Below are 26,697 nucleotides of genomic sequence, written 5' to 3'. Positions count from 1 at the left end.
CATGGCAACCCTCCCACTCAGACAAACTCTCTCCCTACCTAGCCTCGCTTCTGCTTGCCTCACCTGCTTGCTATCATTATTTGGATCCTCTCTCTCTCTCTCTCTCTCTCTCTCTGCTTTTACCTGATTTATCTCGGTTACTCTGACGAATTCTCATTACTTACTACTTTACTTATAGCTTCCGTTCTCACCTGTTGTTCTTGATTGCCTTGATAAATTATGCTTTCACCGGTATGTCTTCTAATTATTCTTCTTTGCTTTCGTTTTCATTTAATATTTTCCTTTATTTCATGTTTTTGCTTTAAATCAATATTCATTTTCTCTCTCTCTCTAGTTCTCACTTTCACCTGCTGCCTCCTAGTTGCTACCTTTCTAATTCTCACCTGTGCTCTCCTAATAACTATCTTTTATTCTCATTTGCTATCTCTTAATCATTTATAATTCTCATTGTCATCTGTTTTTGCCCGTTTTGTCCTCAGTCTTATCTAGCAGTTGTCTCTACAACTACCAACTCTCATCTGTTATCTTTCTTGTTGCATTGCTAATTAAGCATCTATTCTCATTAGTATTTCTATCACAACTCCCAGTCTCACCTGCTCCCATACACTAAGACACTTAAGATTAATTTTCATTTGTTGTTAGTATTTCTTGGCATTTCTCATTGTTATCTGCTATTTTCTATCTAATTCTTATCCATCTTCTGTCTCTCAAGTACTTAATTTTATCATAAAAACCCATGCCAACTTAGATTCAGGCAGTCATAACAGCTTCCTTACAGTGAGAAAAATGCATGACTTTAAAAGTTTTTTTTTATTTTATTAACACCTGACAACACAAGGAAAAACATTATACATGAAGTACAAGATTTGTAGGAAGAAAAAAAAAAAAAAAAAAAAATTAACTTGCATAATAAGTGACTGGAAAAAAAAACAATATACATACAGAGTTAAAAGGGGAAGGAGGTAAGAGAAAAAAGGATTATTTCATATGCCAACACATGATAAAAAAAGAAACATGAATAACAAAAAAATCAAATGATGAAAGAGAATTAAGGTCATTCTGTTTGAGAAACATGAGACATAGTGGTGAGTGACTGGACTCTCAGCACCTCAGCACTAGTACCCTCAAACCAGGCAGTGATGTGAGCAGTGTCCACAGAGAAGTAATATAGGAGGGAGGCACACTTCCTGCGGCGATAGTCTGAGCGAGGGTCCTGTTGCAGCACACTGGCAATGGCCTGTCTCAACTCCCCCCCACCAGACAGGTACTCAAGTCTGCCAGAAGTAAATGGTGTTATATGTTAGAGAAAGCCATGATATTATAGTCAGGTAATACATTACACTCCCTTCACTGTGCTTTTGTGATTTCTATCAATTTTTAGGTTTTGTAAGACTACCAGCAAATGACAGGCATTGGCTACAGGAAAATGTAAAGCACAGTAAGAGTGTGACAATTACTTGATTATTGGCAGTCTGACCACAGCAATACATAGATGAAAGGGAAATTACACCATTCACTCTCCTGTATTGGGGATTACAAGGGTGCTTTCATTCTAGTGGGAAAAAAAAAAAAAAAACTAATGACAAAGATGAACACTGAAAAAAATGACAATGTTACACTAAAATCAACAAACATATGTACTTTCACATGTGCTGTCATTCCCATCCTTCAATACCTGTAGTTTTCATCCTCAGCCTGAGAAGAGAAGGCTAGAAGCTGCTGTTCTGCTATGGGATTAAACAACACTTGAAGGGAGGCAGTGGGAGGTGTTGTGATCCAGGAAGCTATCACCACTGTATTTCCCTCTTCACTCTCCTGCTTACCCTCCTCACACAGTGACAGTTTCCTTACATCATCAGGAACATGTGTCTCTTTCTCCTTGCTTCCCGCTTCACTTGCATCCATTCCCCTTACATGATCAAGAACATGTCCCTCTATCTCACTATATTTCTCTCCACATGCTTCTGAGATCAAATTGTCTTGTTTCTGTGATCTACTGGCACTTATATCACCTGATGTCCTGTTTGAGTCTTCATTTGTGGCAGCTATTTCACTCAGTTTTGTTAATCTCATGTTGTAGTTCTCTGGTGTTTGCTTGTTCAACGAAACTCCACTTTTACTGCATGTTATTCTTCCAGTTTCTATCTGAGAACTTGATTTATCCTGGTTCTCTTGGTTACTGCTATGTTTTTCACCCTCAATGCAATGTCCAAGAGGTAAGGAATCTGCATCTTCATCTTGCTTGGTAGGAACTGTTGAGTGACAATTGGCAAGATGTGAGGCAATGACAGGTGGAGCATCATACTGCAGGATGTAAGGCTTGATGTCCAGCACTGGTGTCCCATCCAGGATGTCAAGGCCTGACAGGTGAAGACAATCCCCTGTGATGCAGACAGGAAGTTAGGAAAGCATAACATATCAGGAAAATGAGAGGTCTTTATTCATGGTTGGATATGTATAATGTAAACAGTTCCATGTTCTCTAAAGTGTAAAGTTTTATATGATGAGTGAAAATGGTTCTCTGCATCAGCTTCCTGTGGTACAAGCAGTAGATTAACAGTACAGCACAGTGAAACTTTCTGTTCCAAATTAGTGAGGAATAAGAGTGATTTCCAAAAAGCAGTCTCCATTACACAACACTTCAGGCAAACTAGTGAGCTCAGGTGTTACATGATGAAGGAAAGAAACAGTTACAGCTACACACTGGGGCACCATCACATTACCTTCAACTCTGTCAAGGCGTGCAAGTGTCAGACCAAGAGGGTTGGGACGGTGGGGGGAGCGTGTGCCAAACACCCCCACCCGCTGCCCACCCAGTCGGGGAGGTGCCACCTTGGACCGCCGGTGGCCTTTCCACTCCCCTCATTCTTGTCAAATACAAAAAGAATCCTGTATTTAAGAAAATGTACAATATAGCCTCCATATAGAAACCTCTCATACATATTTCCTGTGTTTTGTAATCTCTTGTTGCCATGAAGCCTTACTCAACAATATCATCATCATAATTCTATTTGTCCTTATTTTCACATAGTCTTCAGTACCTCATGTATTATAAGTAGTCTTCATTGCTTCAGAGATGAGGAAAAACACCTTCTCTCTCTGATTCATGATACAAAAAACACAAATTTGTCTTCCAAACAAAGATAAGTCCTCACCAAACATGGGAGAAATCCTGGAGCCCCTGGAGTGCATGGTGAGGGTTAGTGAAGGTGTGTGGGGCCAGCCTGAGCACACCACGGGTCAGGCTGCTCACACTGCCTTGTCGGGGCGTGCCATTCTTAGTGTGGAACCAGGATCTGATGTGGCCTGTTGACACCAACACACTCAATACTGACATCAACCTGATTCTGACATCTTTGCAGAATGTTGTAATGAAAAGAATCAGTTCAATAACGAGGGAGAAGCTAATGAACTATATGTAGTTTAAACTTTAAGCCTTTTAATTTTTTTTGTAATGCTTACCTATACTCATATATTAATTAATAGGGAAGCACTTGATTGTTAACTTAATCACTTGTTGGCCATCAAAAGTTTTACAAAAAATTTTAGCTGATAATGAAACTTCAAGTATATTCAGTCATGCATTAAATTTCAAACACCATTCACTACCTATTGCTTCCCAGTCTCGGCAGGGGCCTGCAGGGGGGACATTGGCAGGCTGCAGTGGAGACTGGGGAGTGGGTGGGAGCATGTGGGTCCTGGCCATCATCTCCTTCAGCTGGCAAACATCTTTTCGGTGCTCTGCCTGCAGCCCTCGGATCGTTTTCCTGAAATGTGCGTTGCTGTCAGAGTTACATCATGTACAAGATTGAGGGTGAAATATTAAGAAATGACGTGATTAATTTACTGACTGGCACAGTATGAAGCTAATATTATTTATCATGAGGTGATGTGATTAATTTCCTGGCTGGCATTGTGTGAAGCTAATACTAATTGCATAAACACATGGATTTCAGCTTTCACAGCCTTTGCTCATATAATAGTGACCACTAGCTGGAATGCTTGTTAACTTTACTATATGGTCTTTACTATTTAGTTAAAAATCTGTAAAATTAATAATAGACATAAAAATGCATTGAAAATTGATAATGAGCTTTTGAAATAAGTCTAATGTGGTTTACCAAAAAAAATCATTATAACCATAAGAATAACAACCTGATTACAGAGTCCTCTCCTGCCATTTGTTACCTTGCACCTCCTTGAATCCAGTGGTTTGAGAGGAAAATCTAATGAGGGCTGTTTGTTAAGTCAGTGAGTGGCTGTTCCAAGATTCAAACAAAACAGATTTATAGATAAAAATGAAGGAGAGATAACCACGTGTGCATCCTGAAGGTTCCGCCACAGATGTAATGCAAGTTATAACACCACTGATTGATAACCCTACTGTAGTTTGCAAAGATAGTTATTATCTTACACACCAATACACAAAAGTCCTGTATGCTGGTTACCTGTATACATGTTATTTTGAAATGCTTTACTTTCTCACCATCACTGCTTTCCAAAGGCTCCAGTTGAAGATACTCGTGTTTTTAAGGATAAATTATGTTTCTCGTGATGGATTGGCAAGATTTCAAGTTTATCAAAAGGAGAAACTGTCTTGAAAACCCAGCTAGTTGTATCTGTGGCCTTGAAAAACTGTCGTGGTGAGAGAGCAAGGCGTTTCTAATACACCTAATCGCCTAGCGTGTCTTTCAGTGTTTCATTCACACCACTTTGCAAGCGTGTCAGGCTGCCATGCACTGCACCTTAGGTTGTTGAGTTCGTTGCGTGCCTGGGTGAGCTGGTGGGCGAGGATGGCAGCATTGGTCATCGTGGAGAGGTTGGAGATGTCACTGATTCACTGTTTTTGATTAGCGTATGAGCCGTGATAGAATGGAGTTAATTTCTCTGCTTTAGTCGACCCTACAATGATTTGGTTTTCTTTTTGTATTTTTTTGCTAAGATCTCAGCGTTGACTATACTAATCTCAGTGACTGGCTTCTACTTTTGTCTTAATGAGCATACTATGAAGCCTTGTTTGTGCTCTGAAGTGTTTCCCCTGAATTTAGAACTTTTGACAGAAAGAGCGTTGACGTGAAGGGCCAATGTGTCCCTACCAGCCCCTCGTCTTCTCTGATATGCAGTGTCCACGCCTCACACCCTTCTTGTCTCGTCATGAATAAACAAATGAATAGTTAAATGAAAAAGTAAATAGACATACAAATGATTGAAAATACTAGTCAACTGTTGCATTAGACAGATGGACAGAAAAGGAATGACAATAGGAAGTCTTGTGTAGCGAGGCCGTGGAATGAGTGGAGGCATGCAGTTAGCAATATCATAAATGCAGTTAGCGTGAAAATACGGGTAAAAAATAGAAACATATGCAGCTAAGGTAGCGGAGAAGGTTAAAGGGCTGTGAAAGTATTATAGGCTTATCACACACAGCTTATGTATAGCAAGCACTCAGCCTCATTCATACACAGTGTTCCCGACACAGCCCAAACAAGTACTAATGGAAAGATAGCTCTCTCTCTCTCTCTCTCTCTCTCTCTCTCTCTCTCTCTGAAAAATAATGGTGTCTATGATATCGCCAGTCTGCCTGCTGCCTCACCTCCTGCACCTCTGAACGGCGCTGGCTGTAGGCGTTGGCAGGGTTGGTGCTAAATATAGTGGAGGGCGTGGTGGGTGGTGTCTACGGCTTGTCTGGGAATGCGACAGTGACAGTTATGCAGAGTAGGGGTGAAGAAACTGTCATTTTATCATCATTACTACTACTACTACTACTACTACTACTACTATTGTAACTACTACTACTACTACTACTACTACTGCTACTGCTATACTATTACTACTACTACTACTACTACTACTACTACTGCTGCTGCTGCTGCAGCTACTACAACAACAACAACAACAACAACAACAACAACAACAACAACAACAACAACAACAACAACAACAACAACAACTACTGCTACTGCTGCTACTGCTGCTGCTGCTGCTGCTGCACAACCACTGCAACAACAACAACAACAACTGCTGCTGCTGCTGCTGCTGCTACTGCTGGCCACACCACTGCTGCTGCTGCTGCTGCTGCACCACCACTACACTGCTGCACTGCTGCTGCTGCACTGCTGCTGCCACTGCAACTGCACAACACAACACCACTGCTACTGCTGCTGCTGCTGCTGCTGCAACTGCTGCAACAACAACAACAACAACAACAACAACAACAACAACACAACACCTACAACACCTGCACTGCTGCTGCTGCTGCTGCTGCTACTGCTGCTGCTGCTGCTACCACCTGCTGCACCTGCTGCTGCTGCTACTGCTGCTGATGCTGCTGCTGCTAATGCTGCTGATGTTGCTATTATTCTATTACTACTACTAGTACTGCTACTGTTGCTCCTCCTCTTGCTACTACTACTACTACTAATACTACTACTACTACTACTACTACTACTACTACTACTACTACTACTACTACTACTACTACTGCTATTACTACTAGGGGAAGGTGGGATAAGACGGACCAATATGGGGTAAGGCGGAACCCCTTCTAAATCCAAGCATAAAGGGCAAGTTTCAAAATTTGACTCCTAAATGTCCTTCACGTCGCCCAACAATGATGACATCACTGCAAGTAGGAACGATAAGTTTCCCTTGTGCTTCACAGGGAAAAAAAATTGTCATTTTATGCAGTGCTGATGTTATATGCGCAAGGTAAGGCACTGCTTGTTTTATATTGAAATAGTTATTATAATGATTTAGTATTTATGTTATACATGCCCATGAGTGTATACATGATATATAGATGCCATAAATTGCCATAGTAAACATAGATACTTTGGTAAACGTTTCGGCATTTAATTATTTACTAATGGGGTAAGATGGTCCCCATGAGAGGGGAAGGGTGGGATTGTTGTGCTAATTGCAAAAGCTTGGCTCATGAGCAATGTGCAGGGATAGATGGTGATGATGCTGAGGAAGAGGTTTTTGTGTGATTTGTGTCAGTAAGTTGTGCAGGGAGAGATGATGATGAGGGAGTTTATTTTAACTTGTTTTTTGTTTGTTTGTTCGTTTGATTTGTACCAATAAATTTGGCTCATGGGCAATGTGAAAGGATACAATGATGACGAGGAAGAGTTTTTCATTTGTGCTTTATGCAAATTAGGATTTGTTTCTTCATATTCAGTTTGCGGGGTAAGATTGACCCCTGGGATTCCCTCTTACCACATCATTTTATTTTGGGCCCAGTAAAAATTATTATTTTGAAAATTCTTGTGCTTCATTGTTTTCCTTTAAAAACTGTGAGCCGGGTGAGGACTTCAAAGATAACATCCCAAAGCACCACCACAAACTCACGAACTACCAAAAATCATATAAATGTGGTTTCTAGACTCAGTTACTTTCTTAGGTGGTCCGTCTTACCCCACCTTCCCCTACTACTTTTATTGCCGCTGCTGCTGCAGCTACTGCTACTACTACTACTACTACTACTACTACTACTACTACTACTACTACTACTACTGCTGCTGCTGCTGCTGCTACTACTACTACTACTACTACTACTACTACTACTACTACTATTACTGCTGCCGCTGCTGCTGCAGCTACTACTACTACTACTACTACTACTACTACTACTACTACTACCTCTACTACTACTTGTACTACTGTTACCACCAATACTACAGTGATAGTTATGCAAAGTAGAGGTGAAAGAACTGATATTATTATTATCATTATTATTATTATTATTATTATTATTATTATTATTATTATTATTATTATTATTATTATTATTATTATTATTATTATTATTATTATTATTATTATTATTATTATTATTATTATTATCATTATTATTATTATTATTATAATAATTATATTTATTATTATTATTATTATTATTATTATTATTATTATTATTATTATTATTATTATTATCATTATCACTATCATCATCATCAACATCATCATCATTATTATTACACCGGCATGTAATTCTCTCCAGCCATTGTCGCTGGCTGCAAATAGAGAGAAAAAAATGGGAAAAACAGTCTATAAGGTTAAAAAGTTAATTGTTATCATAATTCCGAAAAAAAAAAAACCGCTGGTGCTTTTATTTTTATCATAAGAGAGAGAGAGAGAGAGAGAGAGAGAGAGAGAGAGAGAGAGAGAGACCGGCAGTGAAAACATATTTTTTTCCCTCCGGTATTGACAATGAAACATCACATCGTCATAATAATAATAATAATAATAATAATAATAATAATAATAATAATAATAATAATAACAATAACAACAAGGCATCATAACTTTTACAGGTCACTCACTCTATATGGCTTCTGAACATTTTTCCCATCCCTCCCCTCCCCACTGCACTATTTATAATTAGAACTTCATGGGTTCGTAAATTTCACAGCGTAGCTCAGCCTGGCGGTAAATTGCAAGCACCCTGATTTACGAGAGGCGGGGCGCGTGTATAGGGGGAGAGGGGGAGGTCACATAACATTAGGGGGGTCGTGTATTATTTTTATGTAAACAACTGGTAATTGCTACGCCTTTATAATTATCTCCACTGAGCTTAATTACCATGAGGAAATAGAAACAATTCCACACACTTGTCGTAATAATGTTCTTGTGTCCCGCTGCCATTGTGTGCATGATACAACGCTTCCTGTCCTCCCTCCCTCTCTGCTAATCAAAGAAAACGTGTTCCCTAGGCAATACTCACCTGAATTATTAAAACGAGCGCTTCATTTTTCGCCATTTAGATGATACAATAGTGGCCACGACAGAGAGAGAAAGGAGGAGAGGGAGGGAAGGGATGAGAAGGAGGAGGAAAGGGGAGCAAGGAGGAAGACAGGAAGACGAAGGAAGATTCAGAAAAGCTGTTTGATGTAAATGAGATTTAATGGTGCACTTCCAGGGACATTTTCCGCCAGAACTATACGTAGCTGGCTGTGTGATACATTCTCCTTGACCCCGGTTGTGGGAACAGACACGTGCTGGCCAACCTGAGAGAGAGAGAGAGAGAGAGAGAGAGAGAGAGAGAGAGAGAGAGAGAGAGAGAGAGAGAGAGAGAGAGAGAGAGTTTGTAATTCAAGACAGTAAACTCTCACGAAGACGCAACAGGATACAAAACGCAGCAGGGATACTAGATACACACACGTATCCCTCCCCACACACACACACACACACACACACACACACACACACACACACATATATATATATATATATATATATATATATATATATATATATATATATATATATATATATATATATATATATATATATATATATATTCTGTCCAACTCTTTAATACGAGAGTAACCAGTACTATGAATCATTCATACCTTCCTCTAGTAAACTCTGGAACTCCCTGCTTACTTTTGTATTTCCATCTTTCTAAGATTTGACTTCTTTTATGAAGGAGGTTTCAAGACATTTCTCCCTGACTTTTGGATAACTCTTATGATCCTTGAAGGAACTGGCAATCCAGTGGACCTTTTTTCTAATTTCTTGTTGCCCTTGGCCAGCTTCCCCTCTTGCATAAACACACACACACACACACACACACACACACACACACACACACACACACACACACACGTAGTACAAATGCCTGTATCCAGAAACGCTTTGTTCTCTCACTAGGACTATTTTTCCAGGCCACAGACATGATTAGCGGGGTTTTCAAGAGTAGAAATCTTGTCACTCTGCCTCTAGAAGCGTAAAAACACCTTTGAAAAAATGCATGTACATTTAGATAAAGCCTTTTGAAATAGTGGAGGCGAAGCACATAAGTGTTTGAGAATACTTCATACTTATACCTGTTAATCATCTGTCACATCCTTCACTAATGAACAAAACCTACCTGTCAGTTACGCTCTCCCTCTTCCTCATCTTGCCCCGTGACACCTTTCAATCAAGTGTCCGGTAATGACAGCTCTCACCCTCCTCATTAAAGAACTCCAGCTGTCACAGGGTAGCATTATTTACCGAGTGCACAGTGAGTTGTATCAGATCCCCTCGAGGATCCCTTTAGATGATACTGGATTCCAAGTGAAAGGACCGAGATGAATGGAAACAAAGGATTAGTGGGTTTATGTTGAAGGGTTGGAATGTTTTTGTGGCGGGTAAACGATGTATTAGCTCTTGAGAAAGGAAGGAATGAGAGGAAACAGGTAAAAATGACCTTATGAAATGTGAAATATTATTTTTTTTATAAATTGCTGTTACCCTAGTTTTGTGTTATTATTGTTGTTGTTGTTGTTGTTGTTGTTGTTGTTGTAATGATAATAATAATAATAACGATAACAACAACAATAATAATAATAATAATAATAATAATAATATTATTATTATTATTATTATTATTATTATTATTATTATTATTATTATTATTATTATTATTATTATTGTTGTTGTTGTTGTTGTTGTTGTTGTTGTTGTTGTTGTTGTTGTTGTTGTTGTTGTTGTTGTTGTTGTTGTTGTTGTTTTGTTTTTGTTGTTGCTGTTGCTGTTATTATTGTTGTTGTTGTTGTTGTTGTTGTTGTTGTTGTTGTTGTTGTTGTTATTATTGTTGTTATTGTTGTTTTTGACGTTGTTGCTGTTATTGTTGTTGTTGTTGTTGTTGTTGTTGTTGTTGTTGTTGTTGTTTATTATTATTATTATTATTATTGTTTTTGATTATTTGTTGTTTTTTTATTGTTGTTATTGTTGTTGTTGTTGTTGTTGTTGTTGTTATTATTGTTGTTTTTGTTGTATTTGTTGTTGCTTGTTGTTGTTGTTGTTGTTATTGTTGTTATTGTTGTTTTTGTTGTATTTGTTGTTGCTGTTGTTGTTGTTGTAGTTGTTGTCGTTGTTGTTGTTGTTTTTGCTATTGTTGTTATTAATATTAAGGCAGTTTCAACGTCTAAATTGTAATATGTAGGACTGAGGAGATAATAACAATGCAATTAACGCTAAACGGACCGCTGTCTTATATCTGTGGTGAAGGGTTGCAGGTTTGTAGGAGTCCTTAGCACCTCGAGATTACTAATACAGTTATTCTCTCAGGCGCACAAAAATTGCCAAGCTTGTATACTTCACACTCCGTGACTTATTTCTTCTCTTCGCGTGGTACTGACTTTCTTTTGTGTTCTAGTAATAAAATATTCTGTGCAGACGATAAATGATGGTCAACTCGAGTGGCTGACCCTACTACACAGTGGGAATAGGGTCGTACGAAGAAGATGAAGGATGGTTTTCATGAACTCGAAGCAAACAATTGGTGTGTTGGTGAAAAGACAGTGGAGCGCTATCTAAATGTACGCTTTGCACTACACACGACCAGCGAGTAGCAGGCTAAGACGTTGATCCCTTGACGTGCCCAACCGTGGAGGAGGAGGACGGCCTTGTATCATGTGTCTATAGCGATCGGTAATGGAGCATAATGATGGCAACAACATCGAAACCACCACCACCACTTCCACCACCACCAGCAACAGCAAAAACAATGATAATGATAACAATAATAATAGCAGCAGCGGCAGTAATGGTAAGCCTAATCATTACCCTGCAAAAGTTTAATCTGTCACGGCCCAGCGAGGCGTTAAGAGCCGGAGTTATTTTTCGTCTGCGTTTCTAAAGTTTTAATCGAGAAAGTTGAATAGAATTAAATCTCTCTCTCTCTCTCTCTCTCTCTTTCCTATTATCTTTTTCATACAGTCCCTTTCTTAATAGTTATAGATGTGAAAAATATCTTGGTACTGGAGATTACCTCGACCCACGCGGTCTCTCCTGGCTGGTCCTGAGGGAGTACTGAGTCACAACAGCCATCAGAACTATTAGATAACCCTAACCTCCTGCAGGGGACCATTTCAGGACCTTACCCTAATGACTCCGAGGAACTTTGGTACTTGGGAATTAAGATGTTTTTATTAGTTTATTATTCTATTCTATGTATTTTGATTTGTAGTTTCTTAATATCATGAGTGAGAATGCCTTATAGTTTTAGTTTATGACACGAGGCTATTGTGAGTAAAAAGTACGTGAATTAGTCGTTTTTGTATTCATATGATGCCATTTATATGCATATGTACTGTTCGTGCTATTACAGTTATGCAACAATTTACTAAATCAGGGTATATTAATTTTGATAATGTATAGCTATTTATTTAATTACGAGGCAGAGCGAGAGTGACTCGTTAAAACATTTGTTGCCTCTCAATTATTATTTCCCAGCGGGATGCAAACAGATGCATTAAAGTGTTTGTTTATTCATCAGTGCGCTATTAACCAATAATCACTATCAACTTATAGATTGTCTAATTATGGATGGTTTTCAGTCTATGCATTGGCAAAGGAAATTAATATGCAATAAAAATGGTAATATCAATGGAAAACAAAGAAAATATTCAAGCCACCCGTGAAATACCCCCGTACTCTTTGGATAGCTCGATCCTCTCAAATACTACGTAATGTGAGCACAATCGCCAATATTTACTGCCCTTTTGTGAAGATCTTATTATCATATACATTAATACTTCACCGTGTTGATGTATATAGCTCTATTTGACAGTAACTTCGATGGTGAACAAAAATTATTCGCTCCAAGTACGACTGTAAACAAATGCCTTTTTCCATGAGCTAATAGGAAGCCAGCGTTGCGTAACCTGGTGGTGGCTCGACCAATCACAGAGAACCACACCAGAGACAGATATTTTAGACATCGGCGGGAGTGACGGTGACGGTTTGTGTTATCTCTGTGAATCTCTGAATTTCTCATCATGAACGCCTTATCGCCAAGGAAAATACCATGGAAGGTCTCGAGGAGGTAAGGAAGTGAGCATGGCTGTGGTGGAAGACAATGAGGTGGATAATGGAGGTGGAATGGTGAGGTGGGGTGCATTGCTGGATCCGCTGTTGTTTTTCTCTGCAGGCAAACATGATTACGTGGTGTTCAGTGCATATTTTCCCAGCTTGTGGTGTGTGTGGTGGTGGGCAAAGCTTTTCTTGTAAGTTATGATATGTAATCTTAGTATATCAAGGTAGAGTAATGAGTGTTATTGCCATTTTTTTTTTTAAGGATGTGGTGAAGTATTTATCACGTTTTTCTCTTCAAATCCACCGTCAGCGTCATCTATACACGGCCCACCTTCTCTTCATCTCTCCTACGTCTGATATTTTGTTGGCTTTGGGGAAGGAGGAGGAATATATATATATATATATATATATATATATATATATATATATATATATATATATATATATATATATATATATAACAGATTTGTTACGGAAACGGAGTGCAGATTCATTCAAAACAAGTTTAGAACTACCAGAATAAAAATAGTTTAATTCTGAAGTGAGAATATGAGAAAGACTAAATCTACCATTTCATTTTGCTAAATTGCTTGGTTCGAGTATGTGTGTGTGTATTTTTGTTAATGGTATTATGTCACGGTTTCCTACATAATTTTTTTGTTCCTCCTGCTCTATTACCTCCTCTTGCATTGTCCTGCCAGTATTCTCTTCCTTACTTTCCATCCAGTATAATACACCCATTGCCACTCAGCCACCTGCATCCACCCATCCACCCACAGCTCACAACCTACAGGCCCACCCACTCACCCATCCTTCATCCCCCACCATCATCATCCTATCACCCATCACCCACCAAACCTTCCACCTACACATTAATTAACCTTCCCATTCACAACCACAAATACCAATTAATACACTGTCCACTGACCCACTAACGGTGACTAACCTATTGACTCACGCTTACTCATCCACCGAATCACTTCCCCATCCATCCACCTGTTTACTCACATACAATAAGTTACTCAGCTTCCCTTACTTCCTGCCTTTACTCATCCTCAGCACCATGACGTCACAGTTAGCACTCGTTAACCACTATTAAGGTATCAGGTATCATTGCCTAGTTAGTGGACTGGGATACACGATCTCACCATGTGCACCATCTCTCATTACCTTCTCTCACCCTTTCCCTTATCCACAGTGTCGCGTCACCTCATCTCTGCAATTCTAGCTTTCATCATGGCTCTGACACCTCGCTGATTGAAGTTAGGACATGCTCTCTCATTTTCTCTCGCCCAGTGTCCTACAGTGTCCTTTCCCTCTCATTACTTGACTTCATCCCTTTATTTCTTTCCACACTGTCCTGTCACCCCATCGTGCTTCTAACGCCTCGCTACTTGTATGTTAGGATACGCCCTCTCATCTTCTCCCCTCCAGTGTCCTCCTCCTCCTCCTCCTCCTTCTCCTCCTCCATCCTCTCTCAACCCTACTCATGCCTTATTCCCTAAATCCTAACCGCTGCCACCATATCTACTCATTAACTCCCCTTACCATTAACCTCCTTACGTTTGCCCTTCCCACCTCTCACACGCATAAATTCCCATCTCTTCCACACTAACGCTTTCCTCTCTCACGTATCACTCACATCAGCAGCACATCCCACCTTGGTACTGGGGGAGATGATAATTAAGACAGTAATCCTCAAGATTCATAAGCCTGAGTACAAAATAATAGAGTTCGCATTCTCAAACACTTCTATTGTTCACTTCCACATATTCAAAAGGCTTTATTTAATTTGAATTTATACAAGGTTTTTAAGGTTCTATTATGGTTCTAGAGGCAGAGTGACAAGATTTCTACATTATTAACAGGAGAAACACTCTTGAAAACTGCGCTTATTATCTCTGTTATCCTTGAAAACAGTCGTGGTGAGAGAGCATAGCGTTTCTGAATACTGGCCTAGGTCTCTCAATGTTTGGTGGTAATGTATCTAGGACAGGCGGCGCACCAAGTCTAGTCACGTGGTGCAGATTTGGAGAATTATTGGTATAAACAAATTTTTCCTCCCACACTAGTACTCATATGCAAAGGGAAACAGAAGTACGAGGTTGTATAAATATTTTTCTTCCTCTCTCTCTGTCCGCTGAAGGTGGAAGGTTACTTGATGTACTCTACGTGCGTGTACAAGTCAGTTCTGATTAATTTATTGCAGAGGGAGTGATGAATAGAAAAGGAGAGGGAAGAAGAGAACCTTTTTTTTTCTTAAGCTTTATTACATTTTGATTGAGTGTCATGTCATATTTTATATAAGAGAGAGTATATGCTTCCTTACATGACAACCAAGCTCTCTCTCTCTCTCTCTCTCTCTCTCTCTCTCTCTCTCTCTCTCTCTCTCTCTCTCTCTCTCTCTCTCTCTCTTTAAATATTTCATATCGCCAATACCACTTTTTCTCCTTCTTTCCTCCTATACTGAGAATATTACGCCGAGCAAAATACTGTAATGGTAAAAGTGAGACAAGCCACTGAGCTCACCTATCCTGTGAAGGTGAAGTGAAATGGAACATAGCAGCTGGAAATAGGATAAGGTGAGATGGAGAGACTGATAGACTGAGATGGGAAAAATGGGGTGAGGCAAAAGTGAAGTTAAGATCAATAAATGAATAAATCAATAATGATAAGGTGAGGGATGGGCTAATGAGGTAGGATGAAGCAGGGTGAAGCAGGGTATGCTGGAGGAGGAGGAGAAGGATGAAGTAAGGGTGAGAGGAAGGCGCTGCAGGTTGAAGCCAGGGTGACAGGGTGAGGGATGGAGAGGAAGGCAGGGTGAGATAGAGAGGCGAGGCATAACAATAAGGGTCAATGATGGAAGCTAATCATAATTTTAATCACATATTAGTGTTGTTTGCTTGAAGTAATCCCATTAAAATTCGGTAGGTCAACAGATGCGCGTTTTGTTATTACCTGGCCTTGTTAGGAGCGGAGGATAAATCACACTTGCCTAATTATGATGTATAGGCCGCCTTGATTGAATTCATTACCTCGTAGCTCGCTCATCTACACAAGGTAAACAGTTTGAACCTTTAACTTGGTCGTCATAATTCGAAATAAATGCAAGAACAAGAAAAGAGAAGAAATTTTTTTTTTTTAAATATTTCGGAGCCTAAAATTTTTATAGAGTTTAACAATGAATAAGCAAAGAATTCAGCTGGCACGTAAACACTCTTCCTGTCATTAAAAACATTCTGAAACGCTTTTTGGATTATATAAAGGTTATTTCAAAAACTCGGAAAATAACTCAGGTAAACTCTGGAACTCCTTGCCTGCTTTTAATTTCCAACTTCCTATGACTTCATTTCATCTACGAGGGAGGTTTCAAGATATTTATCCCTTCATTTTGCCTAACTCTCTCGGACCTGCAACGGGACTGGCAACTTAGTGGGCTTTTTTTTTTCGGTTTATGTTGCCCTTGGTCAGTTTTTCCTTCTTACATAAAAAAAAACTGTGGTTAGGTATTCTTATTCATTTATTCATCAATTTATGATCGTAAAAAAGACCCAATAAATTCCACTATAAACTCGTTAACATAGAAAATAAACAGGACACCTTATAGTAAGTGCATGATACAATCTGACTACACCTGAAAATGAGTTAAAAAGGATAAATTATTGAGTTATGTGTATCGTTATATCAGAGTCGTATTAATTCAGTCGCTTTGCTCTCAACACAACTGGTTTACATAAAGCCACAAAGATCGTCAGCTGGGTTCTCAAGACCTTTTCGTCAGTTAATGTAGAAATCGAGGTAATCTGTCATAAGAGTCATAGAAACACGCGTAGAAATCAATGAAGAGTTAACTAGAACCTTTTGAAAATAGTGATATGGTCAAGGGTGTTTCAGAATATGGAGACGAGTCGTAATGTTCTAAATGTTCTGATAACCCTTCATCTCTCAGCCAAGTGTGTCATCTCGTTGTGGGAAGCGGGCCGGGCCAAGGGGAGTGAATTGCTGGCTTTGTTTGTGATGAGGCAAGTTGTCATCAGCTCGTGTCCCTTTAGGTTCCTATATAGAGCGTCACGTGGCCGTCATTATGCTTGGGTCGATGGATATTTTTTAGCTTTTGGTTCGTCTCCACGTGTGAGAGGGAGAGTGGGAGGGAGTGGGAGAGAGAGAGGGAGAGGGAGCAGAGGAGGAGGGGGTGCTTGGTATAGGGTGACATTCAGGATACGAAAAATAAGGTGATAAAAAGATCCAATTTGCGCTTTTTTTTGTACACATTAAGTTTGGACTATAAAAAAGATGTTGAGACTCTTAAAAAGTAAATAAGTAATAATAATGACTAAAGAAGTAAAAAAAAAGATAAATAGCGACAAAATTAGCTGTCTATATTGATTTCTGTAATTCAGTTTATTATTATTGTCTTAAGCCTTAGCCAGAATTCCTTACACAGATAAATGAAGCGAATATCTGGTGATTCAGCGAGACAAAGCACACGACACATCACTAAACCCGCTGCTTGTTCCTTTGTGACACGGCTGCTCGATACCGCCAATACCACGTGTGTGCGTGTGTGTGTGTGTGTGTGTGTGCTTTGAATTGTCCGATAGTATTCATATTTCTTCCCTTCTCTTGTTTAATTGTCAACTATTCAACTATTCTTTAATGGTGAGACAGTCGGAGTATCAATGGTCAGCTTATAGTACAGCGTATCATCGTTATTTATATTATTCTCCTTCATCATCATCATCATCATCATCTTCTTCTTCTTCTTCTTCTTTCATCATGGGAGGAATAACAAAAAAGTGTTCCATATATTCTTTCTGTTGTTATCACCATCATCTTCATTATTATTTTCATTCCCTCCTCTTCCTCCTCTCTCTCCTCCTTCTCCTCCTCTTCCTCCTCTTCCTCCTGCTGTAAATGGATTAACACCTGCCTGATAAATTTTCGCCACTCCCAAAATAGACACATTTGAGGATTTGACCCTCGTTCCTTTAACACTTCCACTTCGTCTCTCTCTCTCTCTCTCTCTCTCTCTCTCTCTCTCTCTCTCTCTCTCTCTCTCTCTCTCTCTCTCTAGTCCTGTCACCTCCACTTCCACTTCCACCTCCACCACCACCACCACCACCATCATCATCACCATCTCTACTACTACTACTACTACTACTGCTACTGCTACTACTACTACTACTCATTCTTACTGCAGTATCTACATCATCACTATCACAGTCATCACCATTACCACCAATCTATGCATCTCTACCACCATTACCATTACTACCACTCTACTTATCCTGATAGCATTACTACCACCATGACCACCACCGTCACGTCTCCACAATACCACTCACCTATAATAGACACACCTTTAATTTAATCTATCTACCTGTACGTCTCTCCGTTTTCTGTTGCACGCGTATACTGAACCACTTAACGTAATGCTATAATGTCATACCGCTACACCACCATCACTACACCCCTTGAAAACAAAACACCCCGCTATCCTCTTCACTTTCTCACCTACATAACCCTTGGAATATTAATGAACGCACCTTGGCATGCATAACCACAAGCTACATAGCAGATAGAGCCGCGATTTCGTCACTAACAATTACATTTAATCACTGGTGGCGTGGAGCGTTGCAGAAATAACCTCGTGACTTAGGGGCCTTCTCACACCTGGGCTATTACGCGCCGCTTCATTACTGCCGCGATTGATGAAGGCAACCTGAAGGAGAAATTACCCCGAGACTGATGATTATAACAGCGTTCGTGGATACTTGGTTGTTGCTGGATTGCTGTACTGCGGATCAGGAGATGGTGGAGGGTTGCGGAGGGCATATAAATGGGTTAGGATCAAGTGCATGGGTTTAGATAGAAAGAAATGTTTGTTGCCGTGTGTAAAGAGCAAGAAAAGGGAGAATAGACAGATCAGGGAGTGGTGGAGGGTTGAGAAGAGCATAGAAGTGGGTTAGGATCAAATGCATGGCGTTTAGATAAAGAGATATATTTGGTTTTGTGTGTGTAAAGAAGAAATGGAGGATAGACGAGGATTAAAGAGTGGGTTAAGATGGAGTGCATGGGTTATGATTGGGTTTAGATAGAAAAAAATGTTTGTTTTTGTGTGTGTAAAGAAGAAATGGAGGATAGACAAGGATTAAAGAGTGGGTTATGGTAAAAAATGAGTGCATAGGTTAGTGTATAGAAAATATTCATAGCTGTGCAAGGCTTTCAAAAGACTGAGAAGAAAAGTGGCATAATTGTGGAGGGTCTAAAAAGCGAGGGAGAGGAGATAAGAGAAGCGAGGCACTGTGAGATAAGACGTCTGAGGAAGAATATGATATCAGGTAGGGAGCAAGAAAGAAAAGGGTGAAGAGGAATAGGAACAAGAAAGGGTTGAAAGAATATTAGAAAAGAGAGGCTGGGTAGGGGCTGAATAGGAAAGAATATTATGATGGGGAGATGATTAAGAGGAGGAAAAGCTAGATTTGGGCTGGAATTGTGAAATAAACGAATTAGAGAGATAATAAGGCAGGGAAGAAAAACAAAGAGGGCTTAAACACAAGATGGGGGCTGGATGAGGACTAAAATGATGAAAATAGAGTAAATACTTGTTTGAAGCAGGAAAGAAGAGATGACGAAAGCTAAAACACATTATATGGTCGTGAAAGAGGGTTGGAATACAAGCATGAAAAGACTGGAAAAGATTGAAGTCAGGAAAGAAGAAACGTAAAGAGTTAAACAGCATGAGAGGAATGATGAAAGGCTGAATTAAAGGAAAAGACGGCTGGAAAGGGACTGGAGTGGACAAAACCACAAGGGACGAGGAAGAGGAAGAGAAGGGGAAGGAGAAGGGCTGAAATACACAAAGGAGATGATGGAAAGGGGATTAGACGCTGAAAAAATAGCAGAAAAAGGAGCTGGAGAGAGTGTACAGAAGCGAGGGAGTGGAGGAAGCGTGCGTCAGAAGGGGACAGGAAAGGGAAGCGGGGCAGCAAAGAAGAGGATGAGCAGGGAGGCTGAGGCAGGGATCCCTTGCATGCAGTGGGCGATCAGTGCTGTGGGAAGGTTGCAGGGCCTGGTGTGCAAACCTCAAACAGATGGAGCGATACCTGACGATTACAAGATAACGTTATCAGTTTAGATTTTGAGGGAGGACGGGGGGCTACAGTACAGAGTGTATGTATGTATGTATGTATGTATGTGTGTGTATATGTATTAAAAGCAAGTACCTATTTTTTTTATGAAATGTTATGAAGTTCACGTGAGTTCAGTCCATGTATATTTTTTTCTGCCTATCTGGTTATATATTTTGAATGGATGTTATTATGAAAAGCGGGTGTATTTTTTTTATTTTTTATTTTTCATTGTTTTTTGCGTGTGTTGTTGGTGGTGCGGCCATTGGTGTCTTTGTTAGCGACATAATAGAGCTGATTGAAGTGGTGTGACGCTTTGTACAGGACTGATAGTGGGAATAATAAGCGTATTATGTAGACACTGGCGTGGTTTGGGCAGTGGTGTTGGTGGTGATGGTGGTGGTGACAGCTTTGTGTGGTCATGATGGCGGTAATGATGATAATGACGATAGTAGTAACATCAACAACAGCAACGTCATCATCTTTCTCCTCTTGTTGGATTGTAATGAGGGACCGTTATTGATACGTAAAATTATCGGTCAATGTGGAAACGACTGTGTAGTGAACGTAAAATCATACTACGATATATAAAACAGTACGACAATTTCACGTATACACAACAGGCACGATACCTTTACAACAATCACAACAAATACAATACACAAACAAGATAAATCCTACAATACACTAACACAACGTACCCCTTCACAATACCTAATGGCGCTGTGTTTGAAGGTAAGATGCAACGGTACAATAACTCACGGTAGCGTACGATAGTCTGCGATACACGGCGGGGCGGAGGAAGGAGCGAGATGATGCAAGGGGCGGGTATAACAATGTGGTCCCTTTGTTGGTCACGATAGGAAACCCTGAGGTAACAAGGGGCGTTTGTCACAATTATTGGCCAGAAATTATACTGTTATAGAGGAGCGGCGGGAGGGCGGCGGCAGAGAGAGAGAGAGGGAGAGAGAGAGAGAGAGGGAGAGGGAGAGGGAGAGATATACAATACAAGGCTTTACAATTATTGATGTTGAATAATAAACCAGTAATCAATGCGTATATAAATAAATGATAGTGTAGTTTATTCAACAACCTCAAAAACGTGAATAACTAAGAAATTGATGAATGGAAATAGAGAAGATGAAATGAGAACGAGATAATACGACGGAAAATTATGAAACTGAATAAAAAAGATAAAGAAAGGCAGTAAATATGATGTGAGAGAGAGAGAGAGAGAGAGAGAGAGAGAGAGAGAGAGAGAGAGAGAGAGAGAGAGAGAGAGCACTGCGAATAATGGAGGTAGCTAGAAATAGAAGGAGGAATCACGAGAACCTGCCATGGAGTGTAAAAAGGGAAGAGAAAAGGGAAATGCAAAAAATAGGAGAAAGGTTAAAGGAATAAAAAAAAGCAATACTGAAAAATTGAAGCGATATATTGGTTTAAAAAAAGTGTTCGTATTTCTTATTTCATCGACACGTTGCATAGTTTTGAGCTCTCACCAAAAGGGAAAGAGAGAGAGAGAGAGAGAAAAGGAAAAGAAAAGAACACCATGAATTCATTGTTTATATATGAAAAGAAAAAGAAAGAAACTTGATTAAATTAATGAAAAGAGAAAGAAAAGGAAAAGGAAAGAATAGAACCCCATGAATTCACAGTTTATATATGAAAAAAAGAAACCTGACTGAATTATTGAAAAAAGAGAGTGATAAAATGCATAACTGGTCAGACTTAGCTAAAACTAACGAAAAAAAAATGAAAAAGGGAATAACAAAAAGAAAACAAGAGTAAAAGGTGAATAGGAAAAAATAAAAAATAGTAAAATATTGCTGTCATTTACTTTGCTTAAAATATAAATGGTGCAGAAAAAGATTCCGGACAGAAAAAAAAAAATAGTGTGAAGGTGTAAAAACTAGTTAATCTACTTGTAATAATGCGAGGTGGAGGAATAGCCATGCTGGTCAATACAAAACAGGATAGTATTGTTTCCTACTTAGTAATCCTGAGGGTGAAAAGAGGAGGGAGGGAGGGGGAAGCGAAAGAGGAGGGAAGTGAGAGGAGGAAGAGAAGGGGAGAAGTGAGGGGAAAGAGAAAGGGGGAGGGGGAATTGGGATTAGAGAGATTAAGGCTAATTATGGAGCTGAAAAATGGAATAGCTACAGTCTTTTTAAACTCTCTAACTCACTTTTGTGTAACGATAAATCTCCTTTCCAAATACACAAAATTTCAGTCGTTTATATCCATATTTAATTTAAAACTTCAAACATCTTTCTTCAAAATAAAAGAAAAAAACTCAATTTAGATTCCTTATTTCATCCATTTAAACCAACAAACTTCGTTCATGAAAGGATAAAAGCTCAAACATCCTTCTAAATTTCCCCCCAAACTTCCTTTAAATATAAATCTACAAACTTCTCTTTAGAAATCACACACATTCCTCTTATCAAACCATCATAATTCCTTCTTAATTAATAAAAAAAATTCATTAAAAACTCACAAATTTAATTATTTTCAAAGCCCACAAACATCGACATCCTCATTTTAAAACCCCGCAAACTTAATTTTTCAAACCCCACAAACATCCTCATTTTATAACCCACAAACATCTTGACTTTATTTAAACCCCACAAACTTACTTTCTTTTGAACCCCATGAATATTCCCATTTGATAATCCCATGAATTTAATTTCTTTTGAACCCCACAAACTTCCCCATTTTAAACCCCACGAACTTAATTTCTTTCAAACCCTACAAACTTTCCCATTTTAAACCACACGAACTTAATTTCTTTCAAACGCTACAAACTTCCCCATTTTAAACCCCACAAACCTAGTTTCTTTTAAACCCCACAAACTTCCCCATTTTAAACCCCACGAACTTAATTTCTTTCAAACGCTACAAACTTCCCCATTTTAAACCCCACAAACCTAATTTCTTTTAAACCCCACAAACATTCCCATTTTAAACCCCACAAACTTCCCCATTTTAAACCCCACATACTTAATTTCTTTTAGACGCTACAAAAATCCCCATTTAAAAACCCACAAATATCATTCTTTTAAACACAGAAAACAGACACCTTCCTATCAAACTCCCAAACCTGTAGATTCTAATTCCACACACATGAATTAAAGTCACAAAACCGCCCTTTGAACATCACCTTAATTACCCAACTTACCCAGAGCCCTTCAAAATCTCTCTCTCTCTCTCTCTTAATCTTCACTTAAACACGTTAGCTTCCTCTGACAAAGCGTCCTAACAATGCTGCCTAAAACCAGCCACACATTTACCGCCACGCCGTAACTCCTGGCCCCTTAAAACGTCGTAATATTCTTGCCTTAAGCCACGTCCTCCTTCCCTTCCTTTTAGTATACTCCAGGGACACGAGGGAATTATTAGTTATTGTACACGTAATGGCAGTGACTCTTGCTGTTGTAATTTTTGTCGCTCCTTAATTAATTTAGATGGCGACCTGGTGGTGGTGGTGGTGGTGGTGGTGGTGGTAGTGGTGGTGGTGGAGGGAAGTGAAAGGTTAAAGGGGCGAAGGAGAGAAGGAGAATGGGAAAATGACAAGGCTGCGATGGTGGTTTGTCTATGTTTTGTTGTTATTTTCACTCTGTTTTGCGAGTTGCTCTTTCTCTTTGACTGGTTGTGTTGGTTTTTTGTCTGACTGATCTCTCTCTCTCTCTCTCTCTCTCTCTCTCTCTCTCTCTCTCTCTCTCTCTCTCTCTCTCTCTCTCTCTCTCTCTCTCTCTCTCTCTCTCTCTCTCTCTCTCTCTCTCACACACACACACACACACACACACACACACACACACACACACACACACACACACACACACACACAAAGCCCCGCTGGTGAATAGCTAAGGATAAAAGAAAATGCCACAGAGTTCAATAGGAAGAGTGAAAAAGTTCATGAATACACATCGAGATAATTCAATTCTGAGCCATAGGTTTGTGTAAAGGCTTCACAATAAGTTGAAAAAAAGGACTAGTTTAAATTTTCTCCACACTGGGAATGATTTTTTTTTTCCTTCGTATCCAGAAGAAAAACACCAAATATGTGATTTTTTTATGTATTGTTTTTGTTGGTTTCTGTAAGAGGGAAAAAGCTGGCCAAGGGTAACAAAACGAAAAAAAAAAAAAAATAAAGGCCCACTAAGTTGCCAGTTCTCATGCAGCTCCGAGATAGTCAGCCAATAGAAAAAGGGTAAATTTCTTGAAACCTTCCTCTTAAATGAAATCAAGTTTGCTTTTCGGTTTTATATTCAATGAACGCAAAAAATAAGATCACCTGATTTATTTCATATAGTTGTGTAGTTTAAGCAGTGTTCTCTAAAGTGAGTTAGTTATTTGCATCAGTTTATATTCGTGTAGATGACAAACTTTTTCTTCATTTAGTTTTAATTATTTTTTTCTTACCCATAAATATCAATAAGAAGAATGATAACTGTATTTACTATATGCTAAGTAGTGCAGCATATCACATACAGCTATTTGTTCTTCGTAATTGATGATAAACTTTATGTTCCCTTAAAATGCCAAAAAGAAGAATGGTGACTGCATTTACTTCATACTAAACAGTGCAGCATATCACATACACTTAAGGGCCAATAGATTTGCTGGTGCTCCATCAATTTTTTTCTGAGTAAAGGTGATGAATTGCGAGAAAATAAACAGAAAGGTGATATATTGGAATGAAGCAGCCGGACACCAAACACACACAAAGGGAGCTGAAAGGGAAGTGATACGGTTCATCCTCAATTCACTAAGAGTCAAAAGTCGAAAGCTGTCGATAGATGAAGTGAGAATCTGATTAAGAAACACATTAACCAACAGAAAACGGAGAAGATTACGTATTGTCTTCGCTCTCCCTTCTTCCTTCCTTTTATTCCTTCCCCCTTATCCTTTTTGCTGTCTTTTGTTCTCTTCTACATACATTCTCTCTCTCTCTCTCTCTCTCTCTCTCTCTCTCTCTCTCTCTCTCTCTCTCTCTCTCTCTCTCTCTCTCTCTCTCTCTCTCTATTTCCTCCACGCATTCCCTCTTTTCCTCTTCAACAGTCTATCTAATTCTTTACTTGCACACTCGCTCGCTCACTCACTCACATTTCCCATATCATCATTCCACTTTCCCTCTCTTTCTAACCGTGCACACCTCGCAATTCCCTTTCCTTTGTCCCTCCCTCACGCTCTCTCGCTCTCTCTCCATTTCTCCTCTCCCTCTTTCCTTGCCCACTCGTCATCACTGTTGCTCTTTCCCTCGCACCCTCACACTGCCTCTCCCCCATCCCTGTGTTTCCCCCTTCCCTTCATCCCTTCCTCCTTCCCAAGCTGAAGTTAAAGGCAGTGTGTGCGTGTGCTGGGTTGGGGTGGCCGAGCAGCACCAGCAGTATTTTCGCATTTAGGTTAGAAAAACAGCAAATATGTGAGGGGGTTAGCAGTGGCGGGCGTGTCGTGGGGCTCCGGCGCAGCTCACGGGCAAAATTGAATGCTAACACGTTTCATCGCTTGCCTGTGCAGGGAACTAATGCTGATGTTATTATTTCATCCCGGTAACACTAAGCAAATGTGTACCGGACTGACTGACTACCTACCGCCCTGCCTACCTCGCAGACTGGCTGTTTTTGTTCGTCTGTAGGTTTATCTCTTTTCAATTTCTAGTCTTTATTTCATTACCTTCAGGGGAGGGAGTGAAGGAGCACTTGATGTCTCGCTGCGAGGCTGGAGGGCTGGCGGCACATCAGCGAGCTATAGGCTGGAGTTATGGTAACTTTAGGTGTTGGGGAGCCGAGAAGCATATTCCTGCACGTATCAGATGTCTCGAAGGAGAGATGTAGAGAACTGCTAATTGAATCTCCTCTTGAACCGTCTACACACACACACACACACACACACACACACACACACACACACACACACACACACACACACATACATGTAAGCCTCTGAGCCTCCGCAGCATTAGGGTTTGCCAGCAGCCTCGCGCCGCAACATTCACGAGTAATATTTGATGCGCAGGTTCAGCACGAGGGCGGATTCACAAAATACCAATTCCCTCGTTCGCCTTCCCTGATCACCAACTGACGAGCAGGCTGCCGCTGTCGGGTTCTCGTTCCCTACCTGGCTATCCTGTCGACTTCCGTGAGCGTCTACGTGCCTCGCAAACACAGGGCATGCAAACAGGTGTCTTGTCTCCCCCGTGAGTGCTGCGTGCGTGTGGAAGTGATGCCCGCGATGGCTTCTTGTGTTACCCTCCTACTCTCCTGATTTATTGCCAAGCTAGATAGTGCTCGGGAATTGTAGTGCTCTAATCCACCCATGGCCGCATCTGTAGGGGCGCCTGGTAACTTACGAGGGTCTTGCGAGGCAGCTACACGCCATCCAGGTTCCCGTCCTCAAGGCTTGTCTCCGGCCGATGGTGGAAGGCAGGAACAGTGGTCGTGTCGATCGGTCCCCGTGCAGCCTTGTAAGTGGTCGCTTGAACATGCGTAATCTCTTGTGTCAGAGACTGCATCGCACACCTAAAGGGGCCCTGCGGCGAAGAGGTTTTAATGCTCGCTTGTTGCCACCTCCTGCTTCTCCTGCAGTAGTCGGTGTTATTAAACGCTGCAGGTTCTCATAAGAACTATTTTTCAAGGGCGCAGATAATTAGTTTGACTTTCATGGACGTTTTTTCACTCATTAATGGTACGAAATTGTCTATAAACTATTAATATAATCATGAGAACACGTTTGAAAACGCCTGTCGCGTTCACCACAG

At 40.0% G+C, this 26,697-nt stretch overlaps 1 protein-coding gene across 1 annotated transcript; it reads right to left on the bottom strand.

Annotated features, from left to right (window-relative positions):
* Positions 1-795: 795 nt before the first annotated feature.
* On the bottom strand, positions 796-5,406 carry LOC123506720 (tRNA (adenine(37)-N6)-methyltransferase-like). Its single transcript, XM_045258985.1, is given in 7 exon segments — positions 796-1,274; positions 1,676-2,381; positions 2,724-2,853; positions 2,856-2,889; positions 3,156-3,306; positions 3,610-3,767; positions 4,746-5,406. Coding segments are annotated over 7 exon segments (1,464 nt in total). The 5' UTR covers positions 4,811-5,406; the 3' UTR covers positions 796-1,054.
* Positions 5,407-26,697: the final 21,291 nt, after the last annotated feature.

This window comes from Portunus trituberculatus, chromosome 20, assembly GCF_017591435.1.
Source record: "Portunus trituberculatus isolate SZX2019 chromosome 20, ASM1759143v1, whole genome shotgun sequence".
NCBI lineage: Eukaryota > Metazoa > Arthropoda > Malacostraca > Decapoda > Portunidae > Portunus > Portunus trituberculatus.
The sequence above is the reverse complement of the archived record's forward strand: the minus strand, read 5'-3'. Positions and strand labels throughout refer to the sequence as shown.